Source organism: Electrona antarctica, assembly GCF_951216825.1.
Source record: "Electrona antarctica genome assembly, chromosome: 8".
Classification (NCBI taxonomy): Eukaryota; Metazoa; Chordata; class Actinopteri; order Myctophiformes; family Myctophidae; genus Electrona; species Electrona antarctica.
Window position 1 is genome coordinate 37,709,910 of NC_136789.1, and position 22,500 is coordinate 37,732,409.

The window sequence follows — 22,500 nt, forward strand, 5'->3', positions numbered from 1 at the left end:
TGGTGTGTTGTTAGTGTGTTATCTCTGAGTGTGATCTGGTGTGTTATCTCTGAGTGTGATCTGGTGTGTTATCTCTGAGTGTGATCTGGTGTGTTATCTCTGAGTGTGATCTGGTGTGTTATCTCTGAGTGTGATCTGGTGTGTTATCTCTGAATGTGATCTGGTGTGTTATCTCTGAGTGAGATCTGGTGTGTTATCTCTGAGAGTGATCTGGTGTGTTATCTCTGAGTGATCTGGTGTGTTATCTCTGAGTGAGATCTGGTGTGTTATCTCTGAGTGATCTGGTGTGGTATCTCTGAATGTGATCTGGTGTGTTATCTCTGAGTGTGATCTGGTGTGTTATCTCTGAGTGAGATCTGGTGTGTTATCTCTGAGTGATCTGGTGTGTTATCTCTGAGTGATCTGGTGTGTTATCTCTGAATGTGATCTGGTGTGTTATCTAAGTGAGATCTGGTGTGTTATCTCTAAGTGTGATCTGGTGTGTTATCTCTGAGTGAGATCTGGTGTGTTATCTCTGAGTGATCTGGTGTGTTATCTCTGAGTGTGATCTGGTGTGTTATCTCTAAGGTGTGTTATCTCTGAGTGTGATCTGGTGTGTTATCTCTAAGGTGTGTTATCTCTGAGTGTGATCTGGTGTGTTATCTCTGAGTGAGATCTGGTGTGTTATCTCTAAGGTGTGTTATCTCTGAGTGTGATCTGGTGTGTTATCTCTAAGGTGTGTTATCTCTGAGTGTGATCTGGTGTGTTATCTCTAAGGTGTGTTATCTCTGAGTGTGATCTGGTGTGTTATCTCTGAGTGTGATCTGGTGTGTTATCTCTGAGTGAGATCTGGTGTGTTATCTCTAAGTGTGATCTGGTGTGTTATCTCTGAGTGAGATCTGGTGTGTTATCTCTAAGTGTGATCTGCTGCCCCAGACGTTTGTTCTTCTATGTTGTTGTGTTGTTGTGTCGTGTTGTTGTGTTGTGTTGTTAGTGTGTTATCTCTGAGTGAGATCTGGTGTGTTATCTCTAAGTGTGATCTGGTGTGTTATCTCTGAGTGAGATCTGGTGTGTTATCTCTGAGTGTGATCTGGTGTGTTATCTCTAAGTGTGATCTGGTGTGTTATCTCTGAGTGAGATCTGGTGTGTTATCTCTGAGTGTGATCTGGTGTGTTATCTCTAAGTGTGATCTGGTGTGTTATCTCTGAGTGTGATCTGGTGTGTTATCTCTGAGTGAGATCTGGTGTGTTATCTCTGAGTGTGATCTGGTGTGTTATCTCTAAGTGTGATCTGGTGTGTTATCTCTGAGTGAGATCTGGTGTGTTATCTCTGAGTGTGATCTGGTGCCCCAGACGTTTGTTCTTCTATGTTGTCGTGTTGTTGTGTCGTGTTGTTAGTGTGTTATCTCTGAGTGAGATCTGCTGCCCCAGACGTTTGTTCTTCCTGCATCATGACACAGTGATTATGTCAGAGTTCAGCCCCTCCCTGTTCTCAGTCAGAAAGGTGAACTAACGACGCACGCTGTTGCTCCACAGAATGGAATGTGGTTGGCAGAGAGGTCTGTGCTCAGACCTGCTGTCTCTGTCTTCAAGTGTCTCTCTCTCTCTCTCTCTCTGCAGATCACTTATGCGTGACTCTCCACCGGTGACCAAGAACCCAACGTTCTCTCTCTCTCTCTCTCTGACCGACTCCAGTCTTTAGGCATTTATATTTGTACTTGTCGTATACGGCTGTGTCGTTTAGACCTTTCCAGTATACTTCTTATACTTATATAATATAGGCCTACCACAACAGCTACTGTGCTAATACTTTGGATGCTGGAAGGTGTGTGTGTGTGTGTGTGTAGCGCTTGAGTTGAATTCAAACCTCAGCATCTTGTACTGTTTGTACTGTATTAGGGCTGTGGCAGGTTGTATTAGGGCTGTGGCAGGTTGTATTAGGGCTGTGGCAGGTTGTATTAGAGCTGTGGCAGGTTGTATTAGGGCTGTGGCAGGTTGTATTAGGGCTGTGGCAGGTTGTATTAGGGCTGTGGCAATTTCTACTGACCAAAATGGTCCCGTACCAGCATGTCAGCCTTTCAAATGCTCACTCTTTCCTCCTCACTCTTCTCTTAAAGTCTTGTTTCCTCCTCTTAAAGTCTTGTCTCCTCCTCTTAAAGCCTTGTTTCCTCCTCTTAAAGTCTTGTCTTGTCTCCTCAGTCCTTCGACGCTCCCAACCTGCGCTCCGGCAGCCTCAGCGTCCTGAAGCAGCGCTGGGAGAAGCAGCCTCCGCCTCCGGGTCCAGCCCAGCAGGACAGAGCTACAGCGCCCCCTCTGGCCAGGCAGACAGGCTTCCGCCTGGCGGCTGCCCCAGCGGTCAGACCCAACAAGCCCTCCTCCTCCTCCTCCCCCTCGGTCAGTGAGGAGCTCTGTCCCGCTCCGGCCAACAACGCTCCTGGACCGGCCAAGGCTCCTGGACCAGCGCTGACCTCCCAGAGGAGTCTAGACTCCTCCTGCCTCGTCCTTCAGCAGCGCTCCAGAATAGCTTCGCAAGCATCCATAGGTACAGTCACCAGTCATACAGTCACTACAGTCACCAGCTACCATCCATAGGTACAGTCACCAGCTTCCAATGTTATTACCCCCATAATCAAGCATCCATAGGTACAGTCACCAGCTTCCAATGTTATTACCCCCATCCATAGGTACAGTCACCAGCTTCCAATGTTATTACCCCCATCCATAGGTACAGTCACCAGCTTCCAATGTTATTACCCCCATAATCAAGCATCCATAGGTACAGTCACCAGCTTCCAATGTTATTACCCCCATAATCAAGCATCCATAGGTACAGTCACCAGCTTCCAATGTTATTACCCCCATAATCAAGCATCCATAGGTACAGTCACCAGCTTCCAATGTTATTACCCCCATAATCAAGCATCCATAGGTACAGTCACCAGCTTCCAATGTTATTACCCCCATAATCAAGCATCCATAGGTACAGTCACCAGCTTCCAATGTTATTACCCCCATAATCAAGAGAATGTTGGTGATCAGCAGCTTAGAATTCAGCCAGAATGTGATAATAATCACACATACTGGGAAACGCGGAAGTTAAACTATGGGAGTGTTTTCTTTGGAGGTCTCTGGTGGCCTTGAGCCACGTGAGGCCCCGCCCAGCGAGGCGCTAGCCGAGTGAGTCGCCGTGCCGAGCGCTGCGTTCAGTTTTTAAACTTAAATCCGTACTCTGACATACGGGACATACACAGCTATAGGAGACCGTGTACTAAAGAAATACACAGAAACAAGAGGTTTCTGCCTGACAAATGTTCCTTGCATTAAATTGTTAAATGCAATTATTTTCGTACGATAAGTAAAATGTGCTGATGATCTCCACCCAGGAGAGGAGGACCCCGCCATGGAGAAACCCTGTGTGTCCAAACCCAGCGTGCCTCTGAGCAACCTGAAGATGATGTTCGAGAAGGGAGAGAGCGCCGCGAAAAAGGTATGAACCTCGTCTGCGCACGCGCACACACGTTGTTCCCGCTGGGGCCACTAGGTGTGGCTGTCGAGGCCGATGCGTGAGCCTCGTTCCACAGGCGGGGCAGCAGGGGAACCCATCCGTTGGAGGAAGGCCGGCTTCCCTCCGGTGTCGCTGGGCACGTCTCTGGGCACGTCTCTGGGCACGTCTGCTGTCGCTTATATGGGTTTCAGGCAGCGTGGGGTTGATGGCAGTGAGCTCTAGGGTCAGGGTTTCAGGCAGCGTGCGGTTGATGGCAGTGAGCTTTAGAACGTCTTTAGTGTAGTCCTTGTAGCGCCTCTTCTGTCCGCCGGCGTCACGCTTTGCATCGTCCAGTTGGCCGTAGAGGACTTGGCGGGGCAGACGGTGGTCAGGCATGTGGATGGTGTGTCTTCTGGCCACGGCGGCACACACACACACACACACACACACACACACACACACACACACACACACACACACACACACACACACACACACACACACACACACACACACACACACACACACACACACACGCGCGCTGCTGGATGATGATGGGATCTACTGTACTGACGTTAGCCTAGCCAGACCTCCCTGGAGGAGACTTTAGACTTTAGACTAAATTAACTCCCTTAATAACAACATGACGTCTCTGTCTGTCGGGAGTAGAAACCTCCTAAAATGGTTACTTTTCAGGATTCAAATGAAAATACAGTCAAGTAGCACATCTGTATCTGTGGGATGTGCTACTGTGTGTGTGATGCTGTAGTCTATGGGCTCCATTTTCGTCACCGCTAAACCCCTTATGCCTAAACTTCTTTGCCTTTTTTACTATTTTGCAAAACATTTTTGAATAGTTAAAATGGCCAGTCTACAAGTCTACTTTTATCAGGCTTGCTTTACTAGCTTTGGGAAATAATAATAATAATATTAATAATATTAATAATAATAATAATAACAGTTTCAGCCACTAGAACAACACGTACTGTATCTACAATAACAACCATTCAGTGAACATATCACATAAAACATAATACGACTGCATGCACTGCCCAGACACCAAGCATTTATATTTTACTCATGATCAGAGCTTCCGTTGCTCCAGACTGTATATGGAAGCATTTATATTTGACTCATGATCAGAGCTTCCGTTGCTCCAAACTGTATGACGGAAGCATTTATATTTTACTCGTGATCAGAGCTTCCGTTGCTCCAGACTGTATGACGGAAGCATTTATATTTGACTCATGATCAGAGCTTCCGTTGCTCCAGACTGTATGACGGAAGCATTTATATTTTACTCGTGATCAGAGCTTCCGTTGCTCCAGACTGTATGACGGAAGCATTTATATTTGACTCATGATCAGAGCTTCCGTTGCTCCAGACTGTATGACGGAAGCATTTATATTTGACTCGTGATCGAGCTTCCGTTGCTCCAGACTGTATGACGGAAGCATTTATATTTTACTCGTGATCAGAGCTTCCGTTGCTCCAGACTGTATGACGGAAGCATTTATATTTTACTCATGATCAGAGCTTCCGTTGCTCCAGACTGTACGACGGAAGCATTTATATTTTACTCATGATCAGAGCTTCCGTTGCTCCAGACTGTATGACGGAAGCATTTATATTTGACTCGTGATCAGAGCTTCCGTTGCTCCAGACTGTATGACGGAAGCATTTATATTTGACTCGTGATCAGAGCTTCCGTTGCTCCAGACTGTATGACGGAAGCATTTATATTTGACTCATGATCGGAGCTTCCGTTGCTCCAGACTGTATGACGGAAGCATTTATATTTTACTCATGATCAGAGCTTCCGTTGCTCCAGACTGTATGACGGAAGCATTTATATTTGACTCATGATCGGAGCTTCCGTTGCTCCAGACTGTATGACGGAAGCATTTATATTTTACTCATGATCAGAGCTTCCGTTGCTCCAGACTGTATGACGGAAGCATTTATATTTGACTCGTGATCAGAGCTTCCGCTGCTCCAGACTGTATGACGGAAGCATTTATCTTTGACTCATGATCAGAGCTTCCGTTGCTCCAGACTGTATGACGGAAGCATTTATATTTTACTCGTGATCAGAGCTTCCGTTGCTCCAGACTGTATGACGGAAGCATTTATATTTTACTCATGATCAGAGCTTCCGTTGCTCCAGACTGTATGACGGAAGCATTTATATTTTACTCTGGATCAGAGCTTCCGTTGCTCCAGACTGTATTTATTTATTTATTGAAATTTATTGAAAAGTTTTCCAGCACAGGATGAAATCCTCTACGCCAGACTCATAACAGACATAAATACATATTAAAATTCACAAGTACATACATACATTCATATATATATATATATTTTTTTCCTTTCTTATATTTATACATAATACAGTTTCAAAAGTCCTGTATTTACCAGTCTATGACCTTACAAGCCAGCCCTATAATTATACAACAAATCTTTCGTTGACCAAAATTTGTCAAGTCTATTCTTAAAAGTGTTGACTGAAGGAGCCTGGACCACTTCCTCCGGAAGTTTATTCCATGCTCTGACAGCTCTAAGTGTAAAGAAATTCTTTCTCTTTTCTGAATGACAATTTAGTGGTAAGAGTTTAAGAGAATTCCCTCTCAACTCATACCTGCTGTCCCAGAAATGGACAACAGGCTCGGCTGTAAAGTCATATATCTGGTGAACAAGTTTATAGACCTCGATCATATCTCCTCTGTGCCTCCTGTACACTAACGTTGGTAACTGTAAGTGTCTTAACCTTTCTTCATATGACACTTCTTTCAACCCTGGTATTAATTTAGTAGCCCTTCTCTGAACCTTCTCTATTTTCTCTATGTATTTGATTTTGTAAGGGCACCAGACTGAGCTTGCAAATTCAAGATGTGATCTCACCAATGATTTATATAACGGCATAAATAGTTCTTTACGTAAATTTAAAAAGGTTCTTCTTATTATCGCCAACATGGAGTTTGCTTTTTTTACTTTTTCAGAGATGTGCATCTCAAATTCTAGTGAATTATCAACCACCACCCCTATATCTTTTTCTTCCTCTACTTGATGAATCACTAGATCTCCAACTGTATAATTAGCCAAGTTGTCACTTTTTTTCCCAATGTGCAACTGTTTACATTTATCTGGATTTAATTTCAGTAACCACCTGTCACACCAATTGCTGGTACTCTGGAGGTCTGCTTGGAGTTGTGCTGTGTCTGTGTCATTGGTTATAGTTCTAAATATTTTTGTGTCGTCCGCAAAAAGGTAGACATCGGATTGTATCTCACTTGGTAGATCATTTATATAAATAACAAAAAGTACAGGTCCTAATACAGATCCCTGTGGGACTCCAGAGGTCACTGACTTCCAATCTGAAGTGGCTCCATTAACCACCACCTTCTGTTTCCTGTTACTGAGAAAATCCTGTACCCAACCTATAACTCTGTTGTCTATACAGTAAGACCTTAGTTTTGATATTAGTCTCTTATGGGGAACTTTATCAAAAGCTTTTTGGAAATCCATATATATGCAGTCAACCGACTGTCCTCTATCTAAAGATGCTGACCATTTATCAAGAACCGTGAGAAGTTGAAGTGTCGTCGATCTTCCAGATATAAAGCCATACTGGCTGTTAATAAAGAGCTTGTTGGACTTCATATGATCTACAATGTGTGTCCTAATTAATTTTTCCATTGTTTTACATATAACAGATGTCAGGCTGACAGGTCTGTAGTTCCCTGCCAGTGCCTTACTTCCTTTTTTAAATATTGCACTGATTTGTGCCTCTTTCCAACCATTTGGTAAAGTTGCTTCCTCCAAAGTTTTGTTAAAAAGCATTGTTACTGGTTCAGCAATCACACAGGCTAGTTCTTTTACTATCCTAGGGTGTATTGCATCTGGCCCTGGTGATTTGTAAATATTCATGCTCTGTAGCAGTTTTTTTGTATCTTCAGTTGTTATTATAAAGCGTTCTGAATGCTGAACTTCCACTCTTGGCAATTCAGGTATAACATGCCCTTCAGGTTCATTCACAAATACACTGCTAAAATAATCTGAAAGTATTTCTGCTTTATCTGAGTCCTTCTCTGTTTTTGGGGAGTTCTTATTGTCTTGATTGACATATAGATCTCCTACTGATGTTTTAATTTTTGTCCTTTTATTAATGTAGTCCCAAATAACCTTCGGTTTCAGTTTAGATTGTCTTGCCAACTCTTCTTCATATTGAATTCTTAAATTTCTTGTTCTCGTTCTCACACAGTTTCTAACTCTACGGTAATCTTTTTGTATCTCTGGATCTTTACTTTTCATGGCCTTTTTCGCAAGAGAGTTTTTCTCCTTTATTTTCATTTTTGTACTACTATCCAGGGGGAAAGTGTGCTTCCTATTCCATGTCCTGCTCTTGCTATTTGGGACGTATTTATCCTCTATTTCTTTCAACTTTAACTTTAATAGTCTCCAATTAGCGTTGACATCATAGTCAGAAAAGTATTCCACCCATTTAAATATTTCCAGCTCTCTGATTGCTGCCTCAAAGTTCCCCTTGTTGTAATTCTTTCTTATTTTTTCGTTTTTTCTCATTTTTGTACAACATATTACCTTAAACAACAAAACACAATGGTCACTTTTACCTAGTGGGCCCAAATACTGAACATCCTCAACCATATTCTCCTCGTTCGTAAGTATAAGGTCCAATACATGTGGTGTGTCGTCCCCTCTCCACCTTGTTGGTTCCATTACATGTTGAAACATCAATGCGTTCTGAACACAGTCCAAAAAACTATGTTCTAGTGTGGCTCCGTCTCCCTTTGCATCAAGTAGATTCCAATCTATATTTGGCAAGTTAAAATCTCCCATAATTAGTTCATGTAAATACTTCATAGATGACACCTCCTCGATTAAAACCAGAAGATTTTCATTATTGGTCTCTGTACCCCTATCTGTCGGTGACCTATAAATCAAACCCACAATCAATTTCTCATTGTTGCTACATTTTATCTCCACAAAAATATTCTCTTGAAACTCTGTCGCCAGTGTAACTTCTTTAACTTCTAATGATCTATGAATATAAAGCAGTAAGCCTCTACCTACATCATTGTCAATATTCTTGGAAAACATATTGTAGCCATCAACTTCATCTAAATTAAAGTCCACTGGGTTCATGTTATGCTTCGATTGCTTTGCTTTAACTTCCGTAATACCAATAATCTTTATGAGTGGGTGCACTTTCAAACGAGCGGTAAATTCATGCATTTTGTTGTGGAGTTGGTCCGCGTTTGTATATAGACATAATACGCTTTCTAGGGGGGAATAATTACTGCCCTGATATGTCTGGGGTGCAAGATCATGGTCATGTTCAAGTCACGGTGTCTTTGGGATTCTCACCACTCTCCTAGCCCAGGGAGGACCCCGGACTTTGTAGGTGAATTCCCCCGACGAATTTCGTCGCTTTTCCTTTGCCTCTTCATACAGCTCCTTCTCCTTTTCTCTCTCCGTCCTTGTAAGGTCGTTAGCAATTCGTATGTTTTCGTATTTATCCGTTTGATGTAACGCTGCGATCTTCTTGAACAAGCTCGTTTTTAGTTCCATGCTCTGCAGTGTGACCAGAACGGGCCGCCCCGCTCTGTCTGGATCCTCCATGGTTTCGCTGTTGTATTTCCCGAGCCGGGTCACTCTCACAAATGAATCGGCATTCGTGCGGACTTTGCACGTTTTGAATACGTCCTTTGCAGTTTCCAAGTCCCTTTGTTGTCTCTCCTCTCCGCTGTCCAGGCTTGGCTCTTTTAGTCCAAACACAACGATATTTCTTTCCCTTGATTTACGTTCGTCTAATTCAGTCAGGACACTGTTAAAGGCAAGTGATTTCTCCTTCGGGTCGGCATTCTTCACCACATCAGCCCAGCTTGGTGTGGCCTTTTCCACGTCTTTCAGTCGCTCCCGAATCATTTCGGCAACTTTTTCCTCCATTCTCGACTCCAACTCGAGCAGCCGCTCCCCAAACAGTTGGGTAATAAGTTGGCATTTTTCTTCGATCAACTGTTCCACCGCAATGCTCTTTTCCACGCTTTCCTCACAACATGGGCAAAACCACATTATGCCTGTGTCTTGTTTTTGCAGAATCACATACTCCACCTCGTCCTTCTTCAAGCACGTAATGCAGTAGTTTTTCTTACATCGTTTACAGACCAGTGATTTTTTGCCCTGTCCACCTGTATGGCAAAGTTGGCAGGCACCGTCCACCTGTAGTCCACAGCCGTCGGGTGGCTTCTCCCCCACGCCATTCTCCGCATTGTTTGATCTCTTTCCAATATTGCCATTTCCTTTTGCTTTGGCTTTATCTGCCATTATGCAAGTCGTTCAACTGCACTTATATCACAATTAAACTGAGATAATCGCACAAACAATCTCAGGACTCAGCCGAAAAACCTCCCGGCCGCCATCTTGGAAATGTGTTGACACATTATGGGCCTATGACGGAAGCATTTATATTTTACTCGTGATCAGAGCTTCCGTTGCTCCAGACTGTACGACGGAAGCATTTATATTTTACTCGTGATCAGAGCTTCCGTTTCTCCAGACTGTATGACGGAAGCATTTATATTTTACTCATGATCAGAGCTTCCGTTGCTCCAGACTGTATGACGGAAGCATTTATATTTTACTCATGATCAGAGCTTCCGTTGCTCCAGACTGTATGACGGAAGCATTTATATTTTACTCGTGATCAGAGCTTCCGTTGCTCCAGACTGTACGACGGAAGCATTTATATTTTACTCGTGATCAGAGCTTCCGTTTCTCCAGACTGTATGACGGAAGCATTTATATTTTACTCATGATCAGAGCTTCCGTTGCTCCAGACTGTATGACGGGAGCATTTATATTTTACTCGTGATCAGAGCTTCCGTTGCTCCAGACTGTATGACGGAAGCATTTATATTTTACTCATGATCAGAGCTTCCGTTGCTCCAGACTGTATGACGGGAGCATTTATATTTTACTCATGATCAGAGCTTCCGTTGCTCCAGACTGTATGACGGAAGCATTTATATTTTACTCGTGATCAGAGCTTCCGTTGCTCCAGACTGTATGACGGAAGCATTTATATTTTACTCATGATCAGAGCTTCCGTTGCTCCAGACTGTATGACGGAAGCATTTATATTTTACTCGTGATCAGAGCTTCCGTTGCTCCAGACTGTACGACGGAAGCATTTATATTTTACTCGTGATCAGAGCTTCCGTTTCTCCAGACTGTACGACGGAAGCATTTATATTTTACTCATGATCAGAGCTTCCGTTGCTCCAGACTGTACGGAAGCATTTATATTTTACTCGTGATCAGAGCTTCCGTTGCTCCAGACTGTATGACGGAAGCATTTATATTTGACTCATGATCAGAGCTTCCGTTGCTCCAGACTGTATGACGGAAGCATTTATATTTGACTCATGATCAGAGCTTCCGTTGCTCCAGACTGTATGACGGAAGCATTTATATTTGACTCGTGATCAGAGCTTCCACTGCTCCAGACTGTATGACGGAAGCATTTATATTTGACTCATGATCAGAGCTTCCGTTGCTCCAGACTGTATGATGGAAGAATGTGAACATTGCGAGAGGCAACAGTCTGGCAACGCGAGACGATAAAACAACCAATCCTGCCTATTTAAGCTGTCACTGTAAGACAATACGTAGCTTTGACCTTTGACCTTAACATTGAAAGCAAGTGTCTTTTCTCACTTCTTCCTTCCACTGTAGATGAGATACAGTAGTCAGTGATTCATACAGTAGTACAGTAGAGGTACAGTAGAGATACAGTAGAGATACAGTAGTCAGTGATTCATACAGTAGTACAGTAGAGGTACAGTAGAGGTACAGTAGAGATACAGTAGTCAGTGATTCATACAGTAGTACAGTAGAGGTACAGTAGAGGTACAGTAGAGATACAGTAGTCAGTGATTCATACAGTAGTACAGTAGAGGTACAGTAGAGGTACAGTAGAGGTACAGTAGATACAGTAGTCAGTGATTCATAAGGCGTTTAAACTCACACATTACTACCATGCTAGCTAAACAAGCCACAACACGGTGGAAGTGATAGTGACCGTGACATCAAGTCACATCGCGCACGCACACACACACACACACACACACACACACACACACACACACACACACACACACACACACACACACACACACACACACACACACACAGCAGAAAGTATTCATTATGCAGAATGTCTATGTGGAAACAGTTTGGGCTTGTTGTGTGCATGTACTGTAACATGTTGCGTAAATGGAACGCAGCACACACGCACACACACACACACACACACACTTTGCAGAATAGAAACCTTTACCGTGCATTAAGATTAGAATCCCACGCTTGGGAGAGGGAGAGAGAGAGAGAGAGAGAGAGAGAGAGAGAGAGAGAGAGAGAGAGAGAGAGAGAGAGAGAGAGAGAGAGAGATTCAGAGCTTGTGCTCAAAGCAGTGTTGATTTTTTGACTTTTTCTTTTTTTTTAAGTCATATTTTAGTAATCTGAAAAGTTTAAGTTTTGGTCTAGTTTAGTCGACTAAATCTACAGTTGATTTTGTCGACTAACATTTATGCTGACGAATGGCGGCCTTGTGTCGTAATGCCAGATTTGACACTGGGGTGCATGCTGAAAACACCAGATCTACAAGCTCACAACGTTGTGAGCTTGTAGATCGGCTGTTTTCAGAACGCAGCCAAACATAAAATGACTTTGTCTTTTAGTTCTCTTGTCCCTAACATTTATGTACTTAGTTACTTTAATTTACATAATTACTTTCGACCACTTTCGTAAACAAGCTAATGACAGAGAGAGAGAGAGAGAGAGACACACACACACACACACACACACACACACACACACACACACACACACACACACACACACACACACACACACACACACACACACACACACACACACACACACACACACACACACACACACACACACACACACACACACACACACACACACACACACAACACACACACACACAGAGAGGTGTGTGTTCTTTGAAGAGCAGAACACAGGATGGAATGCAGGACATTCCTGACCTCAGGGCATCTCAGAGGAGAGGAAATACCTGCTGTCTGTCAGGGGGGGGGGGGGGGGGGGGTTGGGGGGGGGCTGTTAACTAGCACTAACTAACCCATACAGAGGAGAGGTTAACTAGCCCACACAGAGGAGTACCTCAGGGCCTAAACCTTGTATCTCCAGATTCTAACCTTTTCCTTTGTGTTATTTTCCTAAGTCCACGTCCTCCTCCATCACCTACAGCATCAACAGCAGCAGATCTACAAGCTGGAAACGTGACGCGAAGGGACGCGTTTCCAGCTTGTAGATCTGCTGCTGTTGACACGCTGTGCACGCACGCACGTGTGGTGTAATAGTGAAGTGTAACGGTTGGTCCTGTAATGGGATCCATAATGGTGTGATTACAGACGCTGACTGGCTGCCTTAATCTACCTACTACTATCTAATCTACTGTAGCCTATACAGTACAGTAATATCTACTGTAGCGTTCTGATGGTGAGAGAGACACAGATCAGCGTTCTGATGGTGGGAGAGACACAGATCAGTGTAATCTACCTACTACTATCTAATCTACTGTAGCGTTCTGATGGTGAGAGAGACACAGATCAGTGTCTTAAAGGTTAGCGTTCTGATGGTGAGAGAGACACAGATCAGTGTCTTAAAGGTTAGCGTTCTGATGGTGAGAGAGACACAGATCAGTGTCTTAAAGGTTAGCGTTCTGATGGTGAGAGAGACACAGATCAGTGTCTTAAAGGTTAGCGTTCTGATGGTGAGAGAGACACAGATCAGTGTCTTAAAGGTTAGCGTTCTGATGGTGAGAGAGACACAGATCAGTGTCTTAAAGGTTAGCGTTCTGATGGTGAGAGAGACACAGATCAGTGTCTTAAAGGTTAGCGTTCTGATGGTGAGAGACACAGATCAGCGTTCTGATGGTGGGAGAGACACAGATCAGTGTCTTAAAGGAAGAGGAAACGAGTTACACCTGTTTCCTTTTTAACGTGCCGTAACAGCGTGCGTTCTCCCTCCAGTCCTCCCATTGGCCGATTATAACATGTGATAATATATTATATAACACTGGATTAACCCCTCGAAGCCCTATTAACAAAATAAGGAAAACAGCACATGGGCTATTTTAGAGATTTTTGTTCACACGGGGCAGATTAAACCATGCAGTCAACCATTCATTATATATATATATATATATATATATATATATATATATATATATATAACATGGGGCAGATTAAACCATGCAGTCAACCATTCATTATATATATATATATATATATATATATATATATATATATAACATGGGGCAGATTAAACCATGCAGTCTACCATTCATTATATATATATATATATATATATATATATATATATATATATATATATATATATATATAACATGGGGCAGATTAAACCATGCAGTCAACCATTCATTATATATATATATATATATATATATATATATATATATATATATATATATATAACATGGGGCAGATTAAACCATGCAGTCAACCATTCATTATATATATATATATATATATATATATATATATATATATATATATATATATATATATATATATATATATAACATGGGGCAGATTAAACCATGCAGTCAACCATTCATTATATATATATATTATATATATATATATATATATATATATATATATATATATATAACATGGGGCAGATTAAACCATGCAGTCTACCATTCATTATATATATATATATATATATATATATATATATATATATATATATAACATGGGGCAGATTAAACCATGCAGTCAAAGGAAGCCAGACATGATGTTCATTAAACGGCCAAATGGATGCATAGGATTAGGAGACGATGCACAACTATCAGAGCTTGTACACACTCTGTTCTGGTCTGAACACCAACTATCAGAGCTTGTACTCTGTTCTGGTCTGAACACCAACTACCAGAGCTTGTACACACTCTGTTCTGGTCTGAACACCAACTATCAGAGCTTGTACTCTGTTCTGGTCTGAACACCAACTATCAGAGCTTGTACACACTCTGTTCTGGTCTGAACACCAACTATCAGAGCTTGAACACACTCTGTTCTCATCTGAACACAAACTACCAGAGCTTGTACACACTCTGTTCTGGTCTGAACACCAACTATCAGAGCTGGTACTCACTCTGTTCTCGTCTGAACACCAAAAAACAATCATCCCTGACATTTGGCCCAAAAACATATATTAAAGCAAGGGGGGCGGCCCATTCATTGGGCGACCCACTGCCCACTGGACATGATAAGCCTGATAATCACCAGTCCAGGCCTGATAATCACCAGTCCAGGCCTGATAATCACCAGTCCAGGCCTGATAATCACTGACGAGTTTGCAAAGCAGCGCTTCGAATGATGTTGTCATGTTGTCCTGTTTAACTTTCAATGTTATATCCATGCCGGTCGTGTTTACGTTTACAACTCACTGTGCGGCGGAAGTGTTTACAACTCACTGTGCGGCGGAAGTGTTTACAACTAACTGTGCCGGAAGTGTCGTCCTGTTTCAAGAAAGAGGGGTTGAGCAGAGGAGGAAAACGAGAAGCCTTCTTGCTCTCTGCTGCCAAAGGACACCAGGGGTACTTTAAGGACACCAGGGTACTTTTCTCTGCTGCCAAAGGACACCAGGGGTACTTTTCTCTGCTTGCGTCGAGGACCGCTTCTTGCTTGCGTTGGATTGGGGTTCATTCGCAAGCTGACGCAAGGGGAGAAATTGTATTTCACCCGCCGTTGTTTAGTGCTTCTTGCGTCGATTACGTTCGACTCTGTAAAGCACTTGAGGCGAGAGGGGTGCGTCTCAGAGCCTCAGAGGGGCCTGAGGCGAGAGGGGTGCGTCTCTGAGCCTCAGAGGGGCCTGAGGCGAGAGGGGTGCGTCTCTGAGCCTCGGAGGGGCCTGGAGGTCAAAACGTGACAGAACCAGCGTGCTAATAGGAGTTTTAATAGGACAGGACAAGTGAGACACTAAAACATTAAGCTTCCATTCCTCACATTCCTCACCTATCAGCTCCATCAGGTCGTTAGTTACGCTGCAGCTCTCTGGTGACCGCATCCCTGTTTTAACTCTTTAAACCCCAGATACTGTATACTTAGGCTGTGCCACAGGGCTCTGTGCTAGGCCCTCTTATTGTTTCCCTCTAAGCAAATACCTTGGCCGTTCTGTGGCGTCGTGACACGTTGGGAGCTCACCCAACGCTCACCCAACGCGTCGCACTGCTTGTAGATCAGCTATTTTTGGGGCGCAACCCAGCACTCTATCTACTGGAGAGGCAGGTGTAACGACATGGATTTATAAACAAATTAGTTCAGGAGACTTTGGGGGGAAAAAATAAGCTATTCTCCTGAACGCTGCCTTCCTTCCAGCATGGCATGGAGAGGAGAGGAGAGGAGAGGAGAGGGGAGGGGAGGGGAGGGGAGGGGAGGGGAGGGGAGGAGAGGAGAGGGGAGGGGAGGGGAGGGGAGGGGAGGGGGGAGGGGAGGTGAGGGGAGGGGGGAGGGGAGGTGAGGGGAGAGGAGAGGAGAGGAGAGGAGAGGGGGGGAGGGGAGGTGAGGGGAGAGGAGAGGAGAGGAGGGCATTTTGCATTTCTTTCACCATGTAGTAAATGTTGCATTTGTGGTCTGGAGAGGGCAGTTGTTTTACAGACGGGTAAAAGGGCAGTTGTTTTACAGACGGGTAAAAGCGCAGTTGTTTCACAGACGGGTAAAAGGGCAGTTGTTTTACAGACGGGTAAAAGGGCAGTTGTTTTACAGACTGGTAAAAGGGCAGTTGTTTTACAGACTGGTAAAAGCGCAGTTGTTTTACAGACGGGTAAAAGGGCAGTTGTTTTACAGACGGGTAAAAGGGCAGTTGTTTTACAGATAGGTAAAAGCGCAGTTGTTTTACAGACGGGTAAAAGGGCAGTTGTTTTACAGACGGGTAAAAGGGCAGTTGTTTTACAGACGGGTAAAAGGGCAGTTGTTTTACAGACGGGTAAAAGGGCAGTTGTTTTACAGACGGGTAAAAGGGCAGTTGTTTTACAGACGGGTAAAAGCGCAGTTGTTTTACAGACTGGTAAAAGGGCAGTTGTTTTACAGACGGGTAAAAGGGCAGTTGTTTTACAGACGGGTAAAAGGGCAGTTGTTTTACAGACGGGTAAAAGGGCAGTTGTTTTACAGACGGGTAAAAGGGCAGTTGTTTTACAGACGGGTAAAAGCGCAGTTGTTTCACAGACGGGTAAAAGGGCAGTTGTTTTACAGACGGGTAAAAGGGCAGTTGTTTTACAGACGGGTAAAAGGGCAGTTGTTTTACAGACTGGTAAAAGGGCAGTTGTTTTACAGACTGGTAAAAGCGCAGTTGTTTCACAGACGGGTAAAAGGGCAGTTGTTTTACAGACGGGTAAAAGGGCAGTTGTTTTACAGACGGGTAAAAGGGCAGTTGTTTTACAGACGGGTAAAAGGGCAGTTGTTTTACAGACGGGTAAAAGCGCAGTTGTTTTACAGACTGGTAAAAGGGCAGTTGTTTTACAGACGGGTAAAAGGGCAGTTGTTTTACAGACGGGTAAAAGGGCAGTTGTTTTACAGACGGGTAAAAGGGCAGTTGTTTTACAGACGGGTAAAAGGGCAGTTGTTTTACAGACGGGTAAAAGCGCAGTTGTTTCACAGACGGGTAAAAGGGCAGTTGTTTTACAGACGGGTAAAAGGGCAGTTGTTTTACAGACGGGTAAAAGGGCAGTTGTTTTACAGACTGGTAAAAGGGCAGTTGTTTTACAGACTGGTAAAAGCGCAGTTGTTTCACAGACGGGTAAAAGGGCAGTTGTTTTACAGACGGGTAAAGGGGCAGTTGTTTTACAGACGGGTAAAAGGGCAGTTGTTTTACAGACGGGTAAAGGGGCAGTTGTTTTACAGACGGGTAAAGGGGCAGTTGTTTTACAGACAGGTAAAAGGGCAGTTGTTTTACAGACGGGTAAAAGGGCAGTTGTTTTACAGACGGGTAAAGGGGCAGGGACTGAAGCCCCCTTTGATGTCCATGTGTGCACGTCCCTGTTGATTCTGTTTGGGCTTGTAGATCTGCTGTTCTAGAGGTGGTTCAAAGGACAGGCCCTGTATACACTCCAGAGACGTAGATCTTGTAGATCTGCTGTTCTAGAGGTGGTTCAAAGGACAGGCCCTGTATACACTCCAGAGACCTAGATCTTGTAGATCTGCTATTTTTTAAATATTGTGATTATTATTATTATTTTTTATCTCGTTAAATGATTTAACAATTGTGGCGTTCCACCTGGTGGCGTTCCACCTGGTGGCGGTCCACCTGGTGGCGTTCCACCAGGTGGCGTTCCACCTGGTGGCGTTCCACCAGGTGGCGTTCCACCTGGTGGCGGTCCACCTGGTGGCGTTCCACCTGGTGGCCAAATACAATTTTGGGGTCCTTGACAAGAAACGTTGACAAAATGTCAAATGTCCAAAACTCCGCACTGAGAGACAAGAAATCACCAATCTGTGCAGACTTGGATTTTTAGGCTATTAGATTTTTAGATCGGCAATAATTGGCATTTTTAGATTCTGAACCTTCGATCAGTGAGATTGAAGTTCTATAATTGGGTTATTTTTAAACCTGTGATCAAGTTTAAAGTTGAACCGAATTTAATGTAATTATGCAACACTGATCTATAAATGTAATGAACCATCTCGCCACCCAGTGGTGAGATGGTTCATTACATTTATAGATCAGTCATCTATATGAACCATCTCGCCCAGTGGTGAGATGGTTCATTACATTTATAGATCAGTCATCTATAAATGTAATGAACCATCTCGCCCAGTGGTGAGATGGTTCATTACATTTATAGATCAGTCATCTATAAATCATCTCACCCTCTAGGGAGACAGGACGGGACTACGTAGGACCTCCTCAGAGGACATGGATGGTAAGCACGCACACACACACACACACACACACACACACACACACACACACACACACACACACACACACACACACACACACACACACACACACACACACACACACACACACACACACACACACACACACACACACAGTTTGGGCGTAGCTCACAACGTGGGATAAGAAAATAGGAGAAAATAAATATAAATGTGTATGCTGTGTTCCGGTGATATGGAACACGTTGGGTCGCAAAACATATCAACGCAAACATAACATTGACAGAAACATTCCACTGATATCTGCTAGTTGTTGCTCGATATAGAAGAGTAAGCTTTAGTTTACTGGCTTCTGCCATCTGCTATTAGACGTCTAAAATACGTCTACACGGCTAGGCTAAAACCAGGTTATGAGTCTGACTGGTCACAGCACAGCACGGCCAATCACATCTCGCTTTTTGGCCGCTAGAAGATGATCATTTTAGAAACATCTAACGCTTCCGCAGTTTAGCGCTCAGTGAATAGCTCATGGTACCACATGGTAACACATCAGATACATAGAGATAGTTCAACCACATGGTAACACATCAGATACATAGAGATAGTTCAACCACATGGTAACACATCAGATACATAGAGATAGTTCAACCACATGGTAACACATCAGATACATAGAGATAGTTCAACCACATGGTAACACATCAGATACATAGAGATAGTTCAACCACATGGTAACACATCAGATACATAGAGATAGTTCACATGGTAACACATCAGATACATAGAGATAGTTCACATGGTAACACATCAGATACATATAGATAGTTCACATGGTAACACATCAGATACATAGAGATAGTTCAACCACATGGTAACACATCAGATACATAGAGATAGTTCAACCACATGGTAACACATCAGATACATAGAGATAGTTCACATGGTAACACATCAGATACATAGAGATAGTTCACATGGTAACACATCAGATACATATAGATAGTTCACATGGTAACACATCAGATACATAGAGATAGTTCAACCACATGGTAACACATCAGATACATAGAGATAGTTCAACCACATGGTAACACATCAGATACATAGAGATAGTTCACATGGTAACACATCAGATACATATAGATAGTTCACATGGTAACACATCAGATACATATAGATAGTTCACATGGTAACACATCAGATACATAGAGATAGTTCAACCACATGGTAACACATCAGATACATAGAGATAGTTCAACCACATGGTAACACATCAGATACATAGAGATAGTTCAACCACATGGTAACACATCAGATACATAGAGATAGTTCAACCACATGGTAACACATCAGATACATAGAGATAGTTCAACCACATGGTAACACATCAGATACATATAGATAGTTCACATGGTAACACATCAGATACATAGAGATAGTTCAACCACATGGTAACACATCAGATACATAGAGATAGTTCACATGGTAACACATCAGATACATAGAGATAGTTCAACCACATGGTAACACATCAGATACATAGAGATAGTTCAACCACATGGTAACACATCAGATACAGAGATAGTTCAACCACATGGTAACACATCAGATACATAGAGATAGTTCAACCACATGGTAACACATCAGATACATAGAGATAGTTCAACCACATGGTAACACATCAGATACATAGAGATAGTTAAACCACATGGTAACACATCAGATACATAGAGATAGTTCACATGGTAACACATCAGATACATAGAGATAGTTCACATGGTAACACATCAGATACATAGAGATAGTTCACATGGTAACACATCAGATACATAGAGATAGTTCACATGGTAACACATCAGATACATAGAGATAGTTCAACCACATGGTAACACATCAGATACATAGAGATAGTTCACATGGTAACACATCAGATACATAGAGATAGTTCACATGGTAATACATCAGATACATAGAGATAGTTCACATGGTAACACATCAGATACATAGAGATGAGAGGATTGAAAAGCAAACAGTCTAACAGTAGAATATCTGTAGGATGAAAGCAGCAGCAGCTTCTATGCTACACTATACTTTACTCAAACAGTCTAACAGTAGAATATCTGTAGGATGAAAGCAGCCTCTATGCTACACTATACTTTACTCAAACAGTCTAACAGTAGAATATCTGTAGGATGAAAGCAGCAGCAGCCTCTATGCTACACCATACTTTACCATTCAGTCTAACAGTAGAATATCTGTAGGATGAAAGCAGCAGCAGCCTCTATGCTACACCATACTTTACCATTCAGTCTAACAGTAGAATATCTGTAGGATGAAAGCAGCAGCAGCCTCTATGCTACACCATACTTTACCATTCAAATGCAAAAGTAACAAAAGCAGCAGATCTACAGAAACCTGGAAGAGACACATTTCCAGCTTGCAGATCTGCTACTTTTGCGTGACGCTGTCAGTGTGACACAGTTCAAATATGGAGATAAGAATGAATGTTGTCTCTGTATTGGTGCTGCAGGTGTCATGTGACCAGGTCATGTGATCTCTGTGTCATCATGTCTCTGTATTCCAGGTGTCATGTGACCAGGTCATGTGATCTCTGTGTCATCATGTCTCTGTCTTCCAGGTGTGTCATGTGACCAGGTCATGTGATCTCTGTGTCATCATGTCTCTGTCTTCCAGGTGTGTCATGTGACCAGGTCATGTGATCTCTGTGTCATCATGTCTCTGTCTTCCAGGTGTGTCATGTGACAAGGTGGACAAAGCTGCTCTGAGGGACAAGATGGCCAAGTACCAGGCAGCCGTCTCCAAGCAAGGCCCTGCTCCTCACGCTGTGGCCAATGAGGTCAATGGTAAGTTATTCTGTAGCCAATGAGGTCAATGGTGAGGTAGTCTGTAGCCAATGAGGTCAATGGTGAGGTAGTCTGTAGCCAATGAGGTCAATGGTGAGGTAGTCTTCCTTCTGCAAGCCGGCCTCGCGGGAGGCACAAACAGACTCAGATCTCACTAGGGGACGGACGGACGGACAGACAGACAGACAGACAGACAGACAGACAGACAGACGGACGGACGGACAGACAGACAGACAGACAGACAGACATCTCAGGAGACAGAATATCCAAAATGTCACCGTTTTACTGGCATAAACACTATATAGTCTCTAGACATAAACACTATATAGTCTCTAGACATAAACACTATATAGTCTCTAGACATAAACACTATATAGTCTCTAGACATAAACACTATATAGTCTCTAGGCATAAACACTATATAGTCTCTAGACATAAACACTATATAGTCTCTAGACATAAACACTATATAGTCTCTAGGCATAAACACTATATAGTCTCTAGACATAAACACTATATAGTCTCTAGACATAAACACTATATAGTCTCTAGACATAAACACTATATAGTCTCTAGACATAAACACTATATAGTCTCTAGACATAAACACTATATAGTCTTTATGTCTTAAGACTTTCGGGGCTTTAGATGAATCTATCCATCCTACAGATTACCTATGGAGCACAACGTTATTAATCTATCCATCCTACAGATTACCTATGGAGCACAACGTTATTAATCTATCCATCCTACAGATTACCTATGGAGCACAACGTTATTAATCTATCCATCCTACAGATTACCTATGGAGCACAACACCAACGCCGAAGTATTTGCAGTTTTGATTCACGAAAATCCACGAGAAAATAGTCCCATGGTTTGTTGTTGAGCCACCATTACGATGCGAAACTACAACAGACTGAACAGCATGTTGTAGTCCAGTCAAACCCACCGTCCACTTGCATTGAACTCATTTTCCCAGAGGCCCTAGCAGCCCAGAGCATGGCTCGTCATAACGCAATGGCCTCGTCACCAGGTCCGCCACAAATCCGCTCTTTTTAATTATTAAAAAACTGCGAATGAAACGCATGAAACAAATAGCGGGTTTAGCGTAATAAGAATGAAACACATAAAACAAATAGCGGGTTTAGCGTAATAAGAATGAAACACATAACAAATAGCGG

At 42.9% G+C, this 22,500-nt stretch overlaps 1 protein-coding gene across 1 annotated transcript in view; it reads left to right on the top strand.

Annotated features, from left to right (window-relative positions):
- Positions 1-22,500, top strand: part of LOC306928751 (uncharacterized protein) — a gene marked incomplete at its 5' end in the record, with an annotated part of 53,179 nt that overhangs the window by 23,855 nt on the left and 6,824 nt on the right. The window contains 4 exons of the mRNA XM_079509023.1: positions 2,178-2,520; positions 3,362-3,465; positions 18,430-18,475; positions 21,203-21,316. Coding sequence (XP_079365149.1) covers positions 2,178-2,520; positions 3,362-3,465; positions 18,430-18,475; positions 21,203-21,316 — 607 coding nt within the window. The remainder of the gene's footprint in view (positions 1-2,177; positions 2,521-3,361; positions 3,466-18,429; positions 18,476-21,202; positions 21,317-22,500) is intronic.